Source organism: Dromaius novaehollandiae, chromosome 5 (assembly GCF_036370855.1).
Source record: "Dromaius novaehollandiae isolate bDroNov1 chromosome 5, bDroNov1.hap1, whole genome shotgun sequence".
Classification (NCBI taxonomy): Eukaryota; Metazoa; Chordata; class Aves; order Casuariiformes; family Dromaiidae; genus Dromaius; species Dromaius novaehollandiae.
The window spans coordinates 71,028,315-71,045,417 of NC_088102.1; the positions used below are offsets into that span (position 1 = coordinate 71,028,315).

The window sequence follows — 17,103 nt, forward strand, 5'->3', positions numbered from 1 at the left end:
AAGTGACATGAACCTCCCCACCCCCACAACCCACAACATGCACGAGAGAGGAGGTGACACCAGCAAAAAAGAAATCAGAGAAATGATAACATAGTTTTCAAAATGATTACATAGTTCAAAGTAAGCAAAAACAACATCCTAATTGGATGCTTTCTCATTTTTGTTCTATGGGAATATGATCTGTGCTAAGCATAACACACATCATCTCTATGATGCAGTTTATGTTGCCTGTGGAAGAGAAGAAGAAAACTATCAAGCATATGAGTCAGTCTCTCCTGGGTGCCTCCTGGGTGTCTTCAGTCTCATGGGTGCCTCCCGGGTGTCTTCAGTCAAATAACTCGTTTAAATATATATTTTATTAAAAGACAAGTGTGAGGAGGGAATAATTCTCCTCCTGATAATTAAATCTTCTGTAAAAATTTAGAGGAGAAGGTTCCTGAACTTACCCGGCGTCTTGTGATCAAAGGCACCTTTTGCTTCTTCTGAGACACAAAGACAACACATACAGTGGGTTGAAGTACAAACTCTGACCAAATGATTCATGGAAAAGTCTTCTGCCTTGCCTGTACGTAAAGTCAGTGGAGAGCCAGGGAAGCTATTTTTTTCTGAAGAACTCATTGATTTCCCTTGAGCAAGAGGAAGAGCTTCCAGGACCTGTATGCAGAGACCCCCAGGCTTGTTCCCTCTTATCTTTCAAAATTCCTGTGTGGGCAAATGCGTAGCAGAAATGCACACAGAGTGATTTCAGTGACCTTGATGTGAATAGTCGGGGAAGGAAGGGTGGGGAGAAAAAAAGGAAATATTTGAGCAGCTTTTTTATTTATAGACTTTTTCTCTAGCTTGTATTACTATCTCAGTGAATATTACACACTTTGATTCACAAGAAGTGACTATCAGTGACCTTGACTGATGAGGCTGTAGTCTCAATCCTGGCCACCTAATAAGTCATGTCACAACTTGTTCTAAGCAGATATGATTTTTCATCCTGGTGGTTGTTTTCATTGTACTAAACAATACATCAGAATGTTCTTTGTTCCAGAACCAAGCACATGCCTCATCAACTCCATTGGCTTAAACTGTGAACTGCTGTGCAGGCTCAGTTGAACAATCCATTAAGCCATCCAGACAAGAGTATGGCCACAGTCATACTCCAGGTCTGAGAAAAGCCATGTCAGCTGAGACATTCTTGTATTACTAATGCTTGTGGTAACATACTGGCTGGAAATATCCAATCCCATTTTAGGGTTAAAAAGGACAATAGAAAAAGCAGGAAGAAGCTGAGAACATGAACCTGTGGAGAGAGCTGCCATTGAGATGAAGGTGTCTATGTTTAAGCATCTAAGGAGCTTTCAGGCTAAGGAAAAAGGAAGCTGCTTGGTGCCTGGAGTCAGGGATTTCTTGAGGGAGGGGAAGACTTTCCTGACCAAAGGTATCTACATTCTGCCTAAGTCCCAATTTATATACATAAAATTGCATTATGTATCTATAAATGCACATACTGTCATTTATATCTACAGATTTTAAAACTAGGTCAGAAGAACCAAGAATCAAAATGACAATCCATCAAAACCCTAAATAAATACGCATGATGTACATACATATACACGCAAGCATATTATATTGTCTATTTTATAAGTAAATAAACGTGTGTGTGTGTGTGTGTGTGCGCGCGCATGCATATATTTATATACATGAATTTGTATATATTCAAGCTGGAGTTGAATAGGTTGTCTCTTTCACGCTGGATTCATCCAAGCTGCCTTTAACATGAAAAGATGGTGCCCAGTTTAACAACATAGGCAGTCCAAGTTCCCCCTGTAGTCTATGGAAGGAGGTAGGCATTTCAGAAGACAAAGAATGTCCCATGAGTTCAATCAGTCCCACACATTTTTTTTCCTACTGATTAGAAAGAGAACCTAGGAGGCACTTTACTTAGATGGGGCAAACCTGGGCCTAAGCAACTTACCTCATGTCACATAAGGAGTCTGTGACACTTCTGGGAACTGAACCGTGATCTTCTGGTCAGATGATCAAGTTTAGTGCTCAGTGAGCTGTAAACACTTTGATGTGTTCACCAGAAACCTGCCCATTTCTTCATATGAAAGGAGCTCTGATAATCATTTTCACACTGACAGCAATAGCTATTATTAATCGTCATTACTGAAGATAACCGCTAATGTATTCTCAAACCACAAGTGGTCAAAAGGGCTAAATTCCTGGAATTACTAATAAAGACTGTAAACACCAAGGAAAGAATGGCAAATGCATACCTGACTGAGACAGGTCAATAAACAATTTAATCCAAGAGCAGTTAATGACCAAATGTTTAGGAACAAGGCAGAAATTTCCCAATACATGTGTCCAGTTGCTCACCACTAGTTCACAGGAGAGTGCTATTTTCATACCATAGTCCTACAGACACAGGAGAGTATAAATGTTTCTAAAGAGACCTCTCGATTCTTCCGAAGCATCAGGAAAAATTAGCTTTCAGATGAATGTGTCCTATCTATCAGTCTCCTGAGGGCATCCTTCACCTCCTTGTTCCTCAGGCTGTAGATGAGGGGGTTCAGCATGGGGGTCACCATGGTGTAAAACACAGAGGCCACTTTGTCGAGGTGCTGGGAATGCCTGGAGCTAGGCCGTGAGTACATAGATGCAGCAGATCCATAGAAGAGAGTCACAGCTGCCAGGTGGGAAGCACATGTGGAGAAGGTTTTGTACCTGCCCACAGCCGAGCTCATTCTCAGGATGGTGGCCAGGATGTAAGTGTAGGAGAGAAGAATGATCAGGCTGGTGATCAACAAATTGAAGCCAACCACAACAAACATCATAACCTCATTGATGGTTGGGTCCGTACAAGAAATGGCATAAAGTGGGGGCCCCTCACAGTAAAAATGATTGATGACGTTGGGACCACAGAAGGACAGTCGAAATGCAAACCCTGTATGGATGGTGGCATTCACAAGCCCAGCAATATATGAGCCAGCTACCAGCAGGGCACACACTCTGCTGGACATGGAGACTGCATAGAGCAATGGGCTACAGATGGCCATGTAGCGATCATACGCCATAACAGCCAGGAGGTAGCATTCAGCGGTGGCGAAGGTAGCGTAGAAATAAAATTGTGTAAGGCATGCAGAGTAAGAAATTACTTTCCTCTTTGCTACAAGATCTTTGAGCAATCTGGGGGTGATTGAGGAAGAATAGCAGATGTCTAAGAAGGATAAGCAGTTTAGGAAGAAGTACATTGGGGTGTGAAGCCGAGAATCTATTCGGATTAACACAATCATCCCCAGATTCCCTAATAGAGTGATCACATAGACGACTAGAAACACCATAAAGAGGATGGCCTGGACATTCAGATGCTCTGAGAATCCAGAGAGAACAAATTCAGCAAAGAGGGTGTGATTTCCTTTGTCCATCATCACAACACAGTTGCTGTATGAAAGCAGAGACATAGAGAAACACAAAGTCAACATATTCCTTCCCCTCCCCCCCCCCCATATAAATGGTAGATAAATACATGACTTTTTTATTAGGAAGCACAAAGCTCAGAGGCAGGAACTGTAGAACAACATATTGAAGGTTTGCCTCAAAACACATTTCAGGGAAAACAAGGTACATGATGGAATGTATTTCTAAAGGTAGTATTCTCTTCCAGTCACTACTAATTTGGTTTAATAATGTCACTTCCCAATAGGAAGATTTGTTCCATCTCCTGAAGAAGCTATGAAATTTGTTATTACCAGTGGTAATAATGGGTTATTATCAAAGAAACAACCACAGCAATTTCTTCTGGCTTTAGAAAACTAAGTCTGTATTTTTAAAAAATCCTTGTCTGAGAAGATAGAAAGAGGGAAAGCACTGGTGAGAGAGAGAGGGATTTCTTAGGGAACTATCTTTAGGAAAGTTAGAATAAAATTCTCCTTTCTTCCCTTCCTTATGATGGCGAAGGTGGGAGCAACTTTGAAATTAAGTTTGAACCAGGAGATTTAGTGGAAGTGTAACATCCTTTTAAACGTGGTGATATTTGTATCATTCTTGTGATGCCACTGAATTGAGAAAGACAATGAAAAGAATTGTAAAAGATCAGTGCCAATGGATACCCCAATAATACTACAGTTCCATTACTAAACAGGGGGAGTAAGATACTGATAATATCATTTAGAAAAAGAATGACAAAAGCCTATGTCTTTTTAAAACAGAAGTTAGAGCTAGTTACAGAAAGCCCTCAGTGAGGGTCTGTGAACTGTGTTACACAAGATATTGAATTACGTCATTGTAAAGGACCATTCTGCATGCAATAATCTATGGAAAATGTAACGCATATGCCCTTATTTGACTTGCACAGAAGTCCCCCTTAAATCTGGATTTTGTGAAACTGGGACTTCACAAAATTTATATTTCATTCTAGGATTCAAGCCAGTTACAAAAACTTTCACACCACTCTAAAACAATTTGAAGTTTGCCAAATAGCCCACCATGAAGGTTTCCATGCAGTGATGTTCAAAGTATAGCAAGCAGCAGAAATCCACCAGGCCATACAACGCCAGTCCTCTTACTCTGCTTCATGTGAAAAGTGTGAGACAAAAAAGAGCTCAAGAGCAAGACTGCATGCTTTTTCCAGCATGGTAAAAAGGCACCCAGTGAGAAACAAATATATCACACACTTTCTATTTAGTTTTCTTCTGTGCTCTCTCCCCACCTTGTCATATTAACCTGCTTTGTAAATATTAACGATATCAGAGATAGATATCAGTGATCATACAGAGAATTTTTAACACAGCATGTAAAAGCAGTGTGAAGTTCCTGGTCATTAAGTGTCTGCTAAGTAGCTGCTGGCTATTTAACACATCTTAGACCACCAGTGTTTTGTAGAGCCATTGCATCACCTTGGCCAAACCAGCTGACCTCACCAGTCACTAGAAAATAATTTTGAATCCCAGCAGTCTTAATTAAAATAATCGGCTAAGATCCTGGGGATGATAACCTCTGACAGTGCCTATGTAACTCTGTTGACTTTAAATAGAGCCTAAGCTAGCATCTACCTGAGACTTGGATAAACATCTAAATACCCGGCTTTAGCAAGGCATATCCTAACCTTGGGTGACTATTTCATGTGCAAACAGGTTCCTATCTGAAGTACGCCCTTTGTAACAGACCAGCTCTTCATGGCATGATTTAGGCTAAAATTGAGAGGTGCTCCCCAACTCACCTGTTTGCTCACATTCCAGGGACCTTTTCATCTTACCAGAGGCACACAGGCGTCGCTTGATGTCTCCTAGACAAAAATTTCATGTAGGAAATAAGCCCCTTCTTCTCCAAGTGTTTGTGTTAAAAGCAAGAATGATTTGCCAGTCATGAAGGGCATCAATTCCTGACCAAGAAAAAGCACTGTTTATATGATCCCTTCATTACAATACCGAGGGTTTCACCAGTAACTTCCTAATTGTGTCATGCAGAAATTTCTCCTGGGAGTTCATAATTTTGGAAATAGCTCCTTAAGGAGGAGACATATACAAATGCTAAGTAAACACAACGACTTTCATCAAATAAGGTGTAAACTAGGGTGTTTTTCCTACTTCTTTTTGTGTACAATTTATCTCTTGGAATCATAGAGAATTAAAAAGAATCGATTCAAGAAATAAAGATTCAAGGATTAGGAAATAGGTTTAGGATTTGGGGAATTTTTGTACATGCTAGTCAGGGAGGAACGGAAGAAGGGGAGGGAAAACCATTCATGAACTCGTCTGCTACAATTTGTTTTAACATTAAAGGAGATATCCTGTTATTAAAAAACTAGGGAGTTGTATCCAGGTCTTCTGTGAGAGTCAAAGCCAGGTTCATGGGGAGAAAATTATCTTTTATTGCTTTTAAAAGAAAAAAACAAAACAATTCTGGCATTTGCAGTTAGATCTTCTAGGGAAAACACCCATACAAAATATCAGCCTTTCTTCAAGAAGTTAGCATCTTACCTTAGTGACCTTTATATCAAAGAAAAAGCATAGCTCAGACACTGCCTTCATCCATTTTGCATTTCTGTTCATTCCAGAAACCTTCCTGCATGCAAAAAGCATCTGTGCTCAGCTGAATTATGGATGATTATTTAACAGCTAGTTTCACATTCTCACTTTTAGTTGGGCGTGATTTTTGAAGGACTCCAAAACATCTAACAAACCCAGTTCTTCCATATCCCCCATGCTTTTGTGTTTTTTCCTCCTCGTTTTTCTTCTCTTTCTCATCCATGAGATTGTCAGACTTGCTCCTACATAAATCAGTTGTGGCGTCGTATCCTTTGGATCATTTTGCCCCTACTGAGTGTTGGTGCAGCATCACCTGTGTGAACATGGCTTCTTAGGACATACAGTAAGGCACAAGTAAGCGGAAGCTCATGTCATCTCTTTGTTACCTGCTACTGGCCTAAAGATGCTTGTTTGGATCTACCAAAAGAAGCTTCCTCCAAAGACAGTACCTGTAGCTCATCAGCCCCCCAAATAACTCTTGCAATTTGTTAATCAACACCCTCCTTTTGAAGCCACAGTCAGGTCTTGCATGTGCCAACTTCGAGACCATGTCTGAAAACTGCTCGCAGAGACATCTCTGCTCTCCTGTGTGGGCCAGAACACACAATTCTGGTTTCTCATTTTGGCTGTGCTACACTCCAGGACCCCTGAAAACAACCCAAAGGTGGGGTGTTAGAGAGGTGCCCTGCCAGGGGTGCCAGGGGTGACCCTGAGCAGATACAACTTGAATTGTCAAAGCTCTTCTTACCTGCCTATTTAAAAAGAAAGGTGTTGGTAGATGCAGTGCCTACAGTTTCTTCAGAAGACCATATGGTGGTTCAAAGTCATGGTAGGAGGAGAGCTGCTTAGGAAGTACAATTGCCCAGACTGGCTTGCGTATGGATTTTTATCTCAGACAAAGCATGACTCACTTGCTTGTGCAACACACTCTCCCTCAAGAGAGGGAGGACCTCTCCAGGAGTGGGGCAGCCTATTGTTCACCGGCTATGGGGCATAGAAACTGGGCCTCTCCCCAGAGATACAGCAGACCACTAAGACCCCCTGCTCTCCTCCTCCAGCTTGTAACAAATTCTGATATGCTCAGCAAAAGCCCTTTTTCATTTTTCCCCAAAACTGTTGGCTGCACTAACACCATCAATATCGGCTCTCCTCTTGGGATCTGCTGGTCTGCCCAGAAGAACTGTGTCATGCCCTGGTCTTGCAGGTATTGTGCCCTGTGGACCACGTCCTAGGTATGCTCTTCTATTGTTGTCTCCTGTCCTTGATATGTTTGCCTAGGGTCAGTATGTGCCTGTGGTCTCAGATCTCTCTGGCTACATCCACATTAATGCATAGTAGACAAAAGAGGCATGGGACAAATGGATGGCCCACTGCGTGGTTCTGGCAGGAAGACATATGGCATCCATACAGCTAAATTCTGTTACAGCCCCAAACAGGGTGGACTTGTCCATTATGCCTACTGGGGAATGGCCCTGCTCCATTCTATTCCCTAAACGACATCTGAGCATCCCCTGGAAGGCAGCAAGTTGCCATAAGCTAGAACCATGCCAGCGACTGAGATAACAATTGGCATACACTGCCACAAGCTGGCTCATGCTCTGGTCTTGTTTTGTTTAGCGATAGGGGTTTTGCCTTTTTCCTTCATTGCCCCTTATTGCCATGTCCGCCTAGTCTTCTTCTGGCAGCCTCTTTAGGATACCTCTTTACAGTCTCTTGGGCACAAATGGGGCCTCAGGACAGCAGGTCGTGCTTGCCGTCTTTGAGAGACTTCCTTTGACTCCTGAAGAGAGTGCCACCATATCCAGAGAACCCCAGAAGCCCTGTTTATCCTGGGGTGAGTCCTCCATTGGGCATGGAGAAAGGAAGAGGAAAAATGAGGCAGGGATCCAAGGTATGATGGTTTATAGAGCAAGAGCCATGTGGCCTGGTGTGAGCGAAAAAGGGCTGTGCATTCCTCAGGAAACGGGTTGATGGGCTCTGGTACCAAGGAGGCAGCCTTTTTTCAAGATTAACTTTGAATTAGGCTTAAAGCAAAATAACTATTTTTCACACTGCATATGGTTGAATTCTGAAACTTGTTGCCTCAGGATATTTGGCTTTCAAAAGTAGAAGCGGTAGCAGGAGGAAGTAATTTGTGAACAGTCCTTTGATTTGCCTGTGTGCAATTTCTGCTTGTTCTTCAGCCAAGAGTGGGAAACGAATAACCACTTTGGATTTTTACATACACACTGTTTTACCTCATTTGTGACCAAAGATTATACTACTGCAATTCTAAGTGTGGTGCAAGGGAAAATATGTGTTACTAGGCTGTGCATGCTTGCAAGCCAAACTTTGAACAGAGCTGCACCTTGTTCTAAAAAGTTGTATCTTAATTCCTGGTGAGTGATCAGTAATAAATATTAATTTAAAATTAATTTAAAGATAAGGAAAACAAACAAAAAAACCATATGATTCCCCCACCATGTCAGTCATGCATATGAAAGGGTTACAAGTCAGGGAGGGGATGTTTGCTGTAACTTTCACTTGTTTAATAAACAAGCAAAAACTGTTACACTTGTAAATTGACAGACCAGAGAGACTCACTCATTCTGTGTGCAAGTCAATAGAGTCCAAGTTTCTCTCCAGAAAATGTCTTCCTTTTTATTACTCCTGACTTATGATCGGAAATCTCCTCATAGTCCCATAGAGGCGGAGTTAACAGGGCTGAAGGTAAATGTTTAGATTACAGCTCAGCCAGTCACTTCAAGTTCTTTTAAAACCAGTGAGGGCTTGGTGGATGATATGCTCAGCTCCATGTATGTCATACTAACTCTGACTCCTAAAATTGATCTGATTAAATGCTCTCTAAGAGTGCCCTAGGCTCCCAGGCTGATTTGCTCAAAAGTAAATTTCTAAAGCTTGGTAAAGTGAATCCCACCAAAGCCATCAAAGCCCCACCAAGTTCAACGGGGACTGGGTATTTAAAGCTGTCTGGTGATCTGAACCTTTTGAAAATACAGGGACTGGGTATTTAAAGCTGTCTGGTGATTTGAACCATTTGAAAATATGATGACAGCCATCAGGTGGGAAGCACAAGTGGAGAAGGCTTTGGGCCTGCCATTTGCAGAGTGGATCTGCAGGATGGTGGAGACGACGTAGGTATAAGAGAGCAAGATGGCCAGGAGTGTTCCCACCATGGCTAGCCCAGCACAGACAAAAACGGTGATCTCATTCCAGTGGGCATCAGCAAATGAGAGCTTCAGGAGTGGGAGAGTTTCACAGAAAAAGTGATCAATGACATTAGAACGACAAAAAGATAATTTGCTTGTAAAAGCCGTATGTATCATGGAGTTCAAGAAGCCTGCTCCATATGCCCCAACTACCATGTTCAGACAACAACTCCAAGACATGACATTCATACAATGCAGTGGGTTACAAATGGGTGTATGATGGTCATAGGCCATTAATGCAAATAGGATGCACTCAGTCGTTGCCACGGCAATAAAAAAATACATCTGCAAAAAACATTGTGTGCAGGATATCGTTCTCATCTGCAAAAGGGAGGTCTCAAGGCTCTGGGGGTAATGGTCGATGCATAGCAAACATCTATAAAGGACAAATTGCTGAGGAAAAGATACATGGGAGTGTGAAGCTGGGGAAGATGAAAGAGATTCTCTTCAGATGGAAGTGAATACCAAGCTATGTAAGTGTAGGGAAGCAAGATGGAGAGCTATATAGATGGGTTTAAATGGTTTTGTGTAAATTTGTTTTTCCACTGGGAGGTATCAGATTATTAGTCCTGGTGATGTACTGAAGCTTGGTAGGTAAAGATTTCCACTTGCTTTTTGATTTCTTTTTTCCCTATTCAGCATTGGGCTAAAGCCAAGGCTTGTGAAATAGGAAAAGCAACATTATTGGAGGAAAAAAACCCTCTTTTGACTTGAGGACAACAAAGAGATTTCAAAGCTTATTTCAAAAAATATGCACAAGGCAAAACTGCCCTCAAGGATACCTGCTTGGATATGATGTGCTTCTGCACTATGAATAATGCAGGTTCAAAGCCCTGATCCAGACAGTTCAGTATTGCACATACTTCATCTCCACTCTATGGAAACCCCTGACCACAAAGCCCTTGGCTGTTCAGGGGGAAGGAAGGCCTACAGTTCTCTCCCCCATTAGCACTCTTTCTCTTTACATGCCTAGTTAAATTCGCAGCAGAGGGTGGGCTTGAATATAGCTTGTTCCCATCGAACATGAGTACTTTAATGACTAGCATACTGTCACAGTGTGTGTCATGTGGTGTTATTTCATGACTGAAACAGAACTACTGGAAGATTCAGTTAATATTCCCCTATTACCAGGAATATCATCAAAAGGCAGTCATTAATACAATGGGCAATACTGTCTATCAGTTCCATCTCTGTTTTCAGTAAATCTAAGGTAAATTAGAGAGAGGCAAACTCCAAGTTCCCAAGGCCGGTCTCCATGTTCAGCCTTAGCTCAATGCAACCATCAGCGATATGCTCGATGTTGAAGGGTATCTTAAAGCAGCTGATTGTGTTCCTTCCTTTCTTTCACTCCCCCCTTAGTTTTCCAGAAAAATTTTCAGTAACATTTCACACTATAAAGAAAGAAAACAGGGGGAAGGTGAAGGTGGGATATACCATACCAAAACAAGGTTTTCTTGTTTTGACATTTCTCATCCACATCAGTTGATTATGCTGAGAGATGCTGAAAAAGCTTGGCACAAATACAAGCTTTCCAAAGCTTTCTCTTAGCTTCTCTCAAGCCATTTACACCTGTAAATCCAGGAGTTCCACAATAACAGTTGGGAAGACTAAGTGACTTCTTGTCTTGTGACCTGGTCAAGAAAGATGTTATAACCTTTTGCATTTGAACTTGCAGAAAGGATCCTACGTGGGGATGAATCCTATGGTTCAAGGAAAACAAATAAATGCAAAGTACCTTCTGGAGTCTCAGGATTTAGGGCGAACACTCTTCTACGAGCTGAGCAGTTCATATTGATTCAAGCAACAGGGCATAACCTTTCCAGAAGAAGATAGAGTGCTGGCAAAGTAAATGTTTCTGGCCTACGTTCTGCAAAAGATCTGTCTAAGTGATAGCTGGGCTTTCTTTGGGACCTTCACATGTTGGCATAATGTTTTTTTGAACATGTCTTTGCTTGAACCTAAGTGTTGAAAATAATTTGAAACTACACTGCAGAGAAATCTGCATAAAGAATGTTCTACAGTCACCCATGTCATAAAGAAGTTTGTTGCAGAAGCGAGAGAGACAATTTTTAAAAATTGCATATTAGACTAAAAAAGATAGCAAGGATCCCTGGATTCAGGGTGAATTAGAAACGGAGTTTCAGGGCCCTATCATTTAAGCTTACGAATGTCTTTAGAAGAGTCCTAAAATCCAGTGTCTTGTGCTTTTGCAGCAACCCATTTTTGGAGAATCCTCACACAGACTTACTGCAGGCACACAGGAACAGCAGACAAGTTTTGGAAGAATAACTGGTGATTTCTTTGCTGGAAGAGAACACAAAAATATAGTCAGCAGCTAAATTTTGCTGCAGAGTTACAAGGAGAGCAGCGTTTTAGACAGTTACCTGGGCTCTCTCGGTAGAGAGTGATACCGGGAACGAGTCACCTTCTGGAGTTGCTTGCCTCTCTCCATCGAACACTGGAGCTTGCCTAAGTCCTTGTATTACACTTGCTATGCAGGAAGTCCTGCTGGCCTGTCGGAAGCTAGAAAGCAGGCTGAAAATGGCTTTAATTGTTGGGTAAACCTGTGCACTTCCATGTAAACAAAGAAAATAAGGGGGAAATGAAAGTAACAGATAAATGCTCAGCCTTTGGCACTATGTAGCCCAAGGTGCCTAAGATTTCAAAGTGTAAAGTTGGGTAAGATGAATCTCCATGCCTCTTGAAGACGAGTGAAGGACTCTCTCCGTTCAGGTCAACATTAAAATTTCCCCTGAGTTATAAAGGAATGTAATTCATTTCACTTACCTGATTTTGAACATCTCCATTGTAGCCGTGCCTCCGAGCAAAAACACACTATGAGGCCATAATCAATGGAGAGAAATAGTTTTCTAGAGCACAGTTCACCTGGCCTACTTTTACAGGATGGAATAATCACATTTCAGAAATGCCAGTTTCTCTCCACAGACGATAAAAATACCTCGATGTGAGGTTTGTTTTTATAGCCTCAGATCTGTCACAGACTCTCTCAAATTAAATCATGCTCACATCACAATCACAGTTCAAGCATCATTTTTGCTTAAACGCACCTCCCTTTAGGCATGCATACCAAGAACACAAATATGCACAACATATTTCAAGAACTCAGAAAGCAAAACAGAGGGAAAAAAAATCACACCCCTGCACAAACAGCAAATTAATTGGCAGCATTATGAGCCCTTTCCTCAATACCCTCACCAGATTTCTCAGGCCAGGCTCCAGCTAACACACTGGTGTTACTGAGTGGATCCAGAACCCCCTTGACAACAGAGGAAGTCACTTCTCCCGCTCTTTCCCCTCTGCCCAATTAATGGATTTGTCCAGGCAGCAGCTCTCCTTTCCTCATTCCTGACCCTATAAAAGCTTACGTGGTCACATGTTTTAGGAAGGGTTTTGTGCTTTTGTGGTCATGGGAGAGGTATGGGGCCACCACTATTGATTTCCTGTGGAAAATACTGAGATCATTTGGTGGTGAGCTAGAAATCTAAAGACTTTAAGAGAGCTGTACAGCAAACACAAGGTAGAGTTCAACTGAACTGACAAGTCTGTAGATTGAAATTTTTCATTTGACACAAGCAGACTGTAACACCCAAATATTTCTTTAAAATAAGTAGTAATGTTTGGTCCTTCCTGATGGTCTTTATGTCAATCTGATCTGCAGCAGCTAGGGAATGTGTCTCAAGGCAAGTGGTGCACTGGGGCAGCATGGTTAAAACTTGTCACGTTATATGCTTGATTGCACCAAGGGGATCTTGCAATCCTGACCGATTGCCTTTGGCTCCTCAGCTCAGATCGTGAGATGCCTCTTCCCAGGCAGCTCAGTTAAAATCAAAAGCAAAACGTGAACTTGTATGTCTACCTGCAAAAAGAGCTGTTACAGAAGGGATTCATTTCGCTGAATGTCACTGAGATGAAGATGGGAAGTATAAATCATCCTCTGCCTTAACTGCTGTACAAAAAATGCCTGCTCCTAATCTTTGGCTGTAGAGGAAACACAGGTGCCTGGCAGAGACTAAATCCCTAGCTTTTAGATGTCAAGCTAGGTGAATTAGCTCTTACTTTAGCTCTTTTTTGCTATGCCTGCTGCAAGTCAAAGCAGAGAAGTCAAACACCTTGTCTTTTGAATGGAGTGAAAAATTAAAAGCTTTTGTGTTTCCATCAGAACAAAAGCTGTGAAGCTGCTGCGGCTGTGGGGTCCTGTGAGCAGCCCAGCCCTTCACTGACATGCCGGCAAGAAGGAACTACCAATACTGAGAGTGGGTAAAGGTAAGGGGAGCACAGTGAAACTTAAGTGACTGTGCAGTCTGCCTTGCTGCTGCTTTAAGTATCAAAATACTGCCTCATGCTATGTACCTAATTTCTTCCTCTGTTCTTGACTTCCTCCTCCTCCTGGCTATTTTCAAGTTCTCCAGGGATCAAAGTCCCTGTCTTTGATCCCTTGAGTCTTGAAACCACCTGTAAAAGTCCTGGTGCCTCTGCTGTGTGAGCTGTTGGAGTCAAGTGAGAAAGAGGCTTGCCCTTTCTTCCATGGGTGAGTTAGAAGGCTGTGGGTTTGATTACTTTTCACCTTGCACTCCATGTAGCTCATGCTTAGTCCACGTATTTCAGCCAAGAAATGTTCTCTTTCTCAGTGGAGACCACTTAGAACAACCTTTTCCTTATGATGAAACAATCTCTGTAGTAGCTTCAAGAGAGTTTTCTGTTCAAGCGTTTATTCTCCTTATGCGCTGAATCCTGGTATTCTTTCTTATTTTTGTAATCAGCTCCAGTTGCTCAAAGTACTAAGCCCTGGCCAAGGTATTCATAACATCAATTTCTGCCTATCTGTAAGGCAGACATCTGCACCTGAACTACTTACCGAGACATTCTTTGTAGTTAATAGGGAAACACAGGCATTTCTGTAATGCAGCTCCTCTCATCTTGGAGTAGAAAGTCGAACAAATATCAAGGCAGCACATTCCAGTGTCTCAGCTGGTGACAACTGGTATCTAGACAAAAATTAGCTTGGAACTAGATGGCTGCCTTGTCTCTCACATTTTTACGTTAGTCCAACTCTTAGGAGTCGTAACAGTCTCAGACAGTAGAAGCTATTTTCAGAGCCACAGGTTTTTAGAAACTAGATACCAGGTGAAAGGCACTCCTTTCTAAGTCTTTGGCAGATACAACCAAACACCTCTTAAAAATGAGTGTTCTGGAGCCCTGTCCTTGTAATTCTTGCGTATCATAGCTTCCACTTGATTCTTGTCATGTTCCTTTTTAGCCCTGTTCTAATTGCTCAAGCAAGCAACAGCCATGACACTTTTTTTGGATGTGTGTGTGGGGAGGGTGTTATAGTTGGGATTTTGGAAGCCTTGGAATCAGTGAGACATCTAATTTTCTAGATTCTAGCTTCTTAAAAATATCACACCTCAAAGGATCTTCACTTTATTGTCAAAACAACTCCTAACAGGCCTGATTGTGTAGCAGAATCCATTTTCTTGGTGCTAGAGAACGAAAGAGACACACGGAACTTTAAATCTGAAACAAGGGGTGATTCACAGAAACAGAAAAGTACAAGCAAATGTGATATTGGTCAGTAGTCAAGCCTCAATATTAATCATTAGCAACTTTTTTTTTCTAAATCAGCAGAGGAGGTTTAAAATGGATTTCTCCCTTACTAAGAGAAAGGAATGTGCCAGGTTTTCCCAAGTCAGCGAAACAGCTTAAAACAAAGCTCGGTAGTTCATAAAGATAACAAACAGTTAATGAAAACTTGCAAATTGGGTGGCTTGGAGAGAGTATCAGAAGGCCATGCAGCTTGTAGCCGGAGTAAGAGGCACGGAAAATGCGACAGCAGTTGAGGAACACAAAGAGAGAGGTGCCATGGATCAAAACATAGGCTGGGAAAAGGATATTTGTCGTGACTTTCTGAACAAAGATGCACCTGATTTCACATTGGACCTTTAAGAAGTAGCACCTTACTAAGATGACTTCCTGATAGGTTGGCTGGACCTGTTGTTGAGGCCATTTATATCCTCAAGTCACTCACATCTTGTTCAGGCAAGACAGCCCTATCCATTCAGGTAAGAGGCTATCCGTACCAAAAGAAATCATGCAAAGTTATTTTATTCAGTCTACAGTATCCTTCTGATTAGACTTTCTCATCTTACATAGTTACTAGGGAAACACAGGCATTTCTGTGATGCAATGTGTCATTTCAAACCTTTTTTTCTTTTCCAGAGAGAAATTTCATAAACAACTTCTTCAATGCCTTTCTCTGGACTACTGTTAACTGCTGTTGATATGAAAGGCAGCAGACCCTTTGGTCTTCCTGAGCGATGCAGAAGCAGATAATGTACAAGCACCAGTGGAATGGATAGACAAAATCACACCACAGTGACTGAGTTTATTCTGTTGGGATTGACAGATCATCCAACACTGCAGGTTCCTCTCTTCGTTGTGTTCCTCGTGGTCTATATTGCTACTTTGATGGGAAACCTGGGAATGATCTTGTTGGTCAGAGCTGAAGCCTGTCTACACACCCCCATGTACTTCTTCCTCAGCCATTTGTCCCTTGTTGACATTTGCTATTCATCATCGATCGTGCCTAAGATGTTAGTCAACTTTTGGTCTGAAACAAAAACAATTTCCTTCTCCAGCTGTGCAGCACAAATGTCTCTTTTCCTCAACTTTGTTGTCACAGAGTCTTTCCTACTGGCCGTGATGGCTTATGATCGTTACGTAGCCATCTGTAACCCGCTTCTTTACAGGCTTGTTATGTCCAGAAAATTCTGTATTTGTTTGGTAGCTGGATCCTATGTATGTGGTATCATATGTTCACTGATACACACTTATTCTGCCTTTCAACTATCCTTCTGTGGACCTGACACCATTAACCATTTTTTTTGTGATGTTTCTCCAGTGTTAGCTCTTGCCTGCTCTGACACACATGTCAGTGAAGTGCTGCTTGTCACCTTTGCTACATTTGTGGAAACTAGCACGATCATAATCATCCTCACCTCTTATACTGTCATTATCCTGGCTGTGCTGAGGATCCGCTCTAAAGAGGGAAAGTACAAAGCCTTCTCTACGTGTGCCTCCCATTTAATGGTCATCTCCCTATTCCATGGGACCATCCTTTTTATGTATTGCCGACCCAGCCATCCCTATTCTATGGACACAGACAAAATTGCCTCTGTCTTTTACACAGTGGTGATCCCCATGCTGAACCCCCTCATCTACAGCCTCAGGAACACAGAGGTGAAGGATGCTTTGGGGAGAGTCATGAGGAGACAAAATTCCTCCCAATGACTGTACATGTCGCTAGGTTTTAGAGCACTCATAACACAAATCTGAGAGGAAGAGAAGTATCCAGACCTCTGGAAATGCACCCTTATGATTCACAATGTCACAAACAAGTGTGAAGAACTTTCAGTGGCAAAGACGTCCAATATCTCTCTCACACAGAACAATGGCAAATGAAAGACAGAGGAAGGGTCTTGAATACAGTGACTTTTCTCTATGTTAAATATATGTATAAGACAGTGGCTGCTTGACTCTTCTGTGGAGTTGCTATGCCACCTTCCTTAATGTAGACATCAGCTGAGACAATAGCCCTTGCATACTGGGGTTTCCAGCTACACTATACAGTTTTAATGTTAAGTCTTGCATTTAGACTGGAATTTGGGGTGCCTAATCAAAACCATGTCAAAATAAGACAGCCAGTCTACATTTGTCAGTTTACCTCTACTCTGCTTAGCAGAGAGACACAGACATCTGCAGTGGCTGATTCACCCCAGCCTTTGGTAGATCTCTTAAGAGAAAACAGGGTGAACTGAATTCCAGACTGCATTATCCCTAGCTGCCTGAGTTAG

At 42.0% G+C, this 17,103-nt stretch overlaps 2 protein-coding genes and 1 pseudogene across 2 annotated transcripts; 1 reads left to right on the top strand and 2 right to left on the bottom strand.

Moving 5' to 3' along the window:
• Positions 1-1,349: 1,349 nt before the first annotated feature.
• Positions 1,350-3,479, bottom strand: LOC135328573 (olfactory receptor 5AR1-like). The gene is made up of 2 exons (XM_064513452.1): positions 2,502-3,479; positions 1,350-1,421 (listed from the first exon to the last, which is right to left on the bottom strand). The coding sequence occupies exons 1-2, from the start codon at positions 3,477-3,479 to the stop codon at positions 1,350-1,352; spliced, it is 1,050 nt and encodes a 349-aa protein (XP_064369522.1).
• Positions 3,480-8,983: 5,504 nt separating this feature from the next.
• On the bottom strand, positions 8,984-12,039 carry LOC135328574 (olfactory receptor 5F1-like; annotated as a pseudogene).
• Positions 12,040-15,601: 3,562 nt separating this feature from the next.
• On the top strand, positions 15,602-17,103 carry LOC135328575 (olfactory receptor 5AR1-like). The gene is made up of 2 exons (XM_064513454.1): positions 15,602-16,522; positions 17,083-17,103. Exons 1-2 carry the CDS (start codon positions 15,602-15,604, stop codon positions 17,101-17,103), a joined length of 942 nt encoding a protein of 313 aa, XP_064369524.1.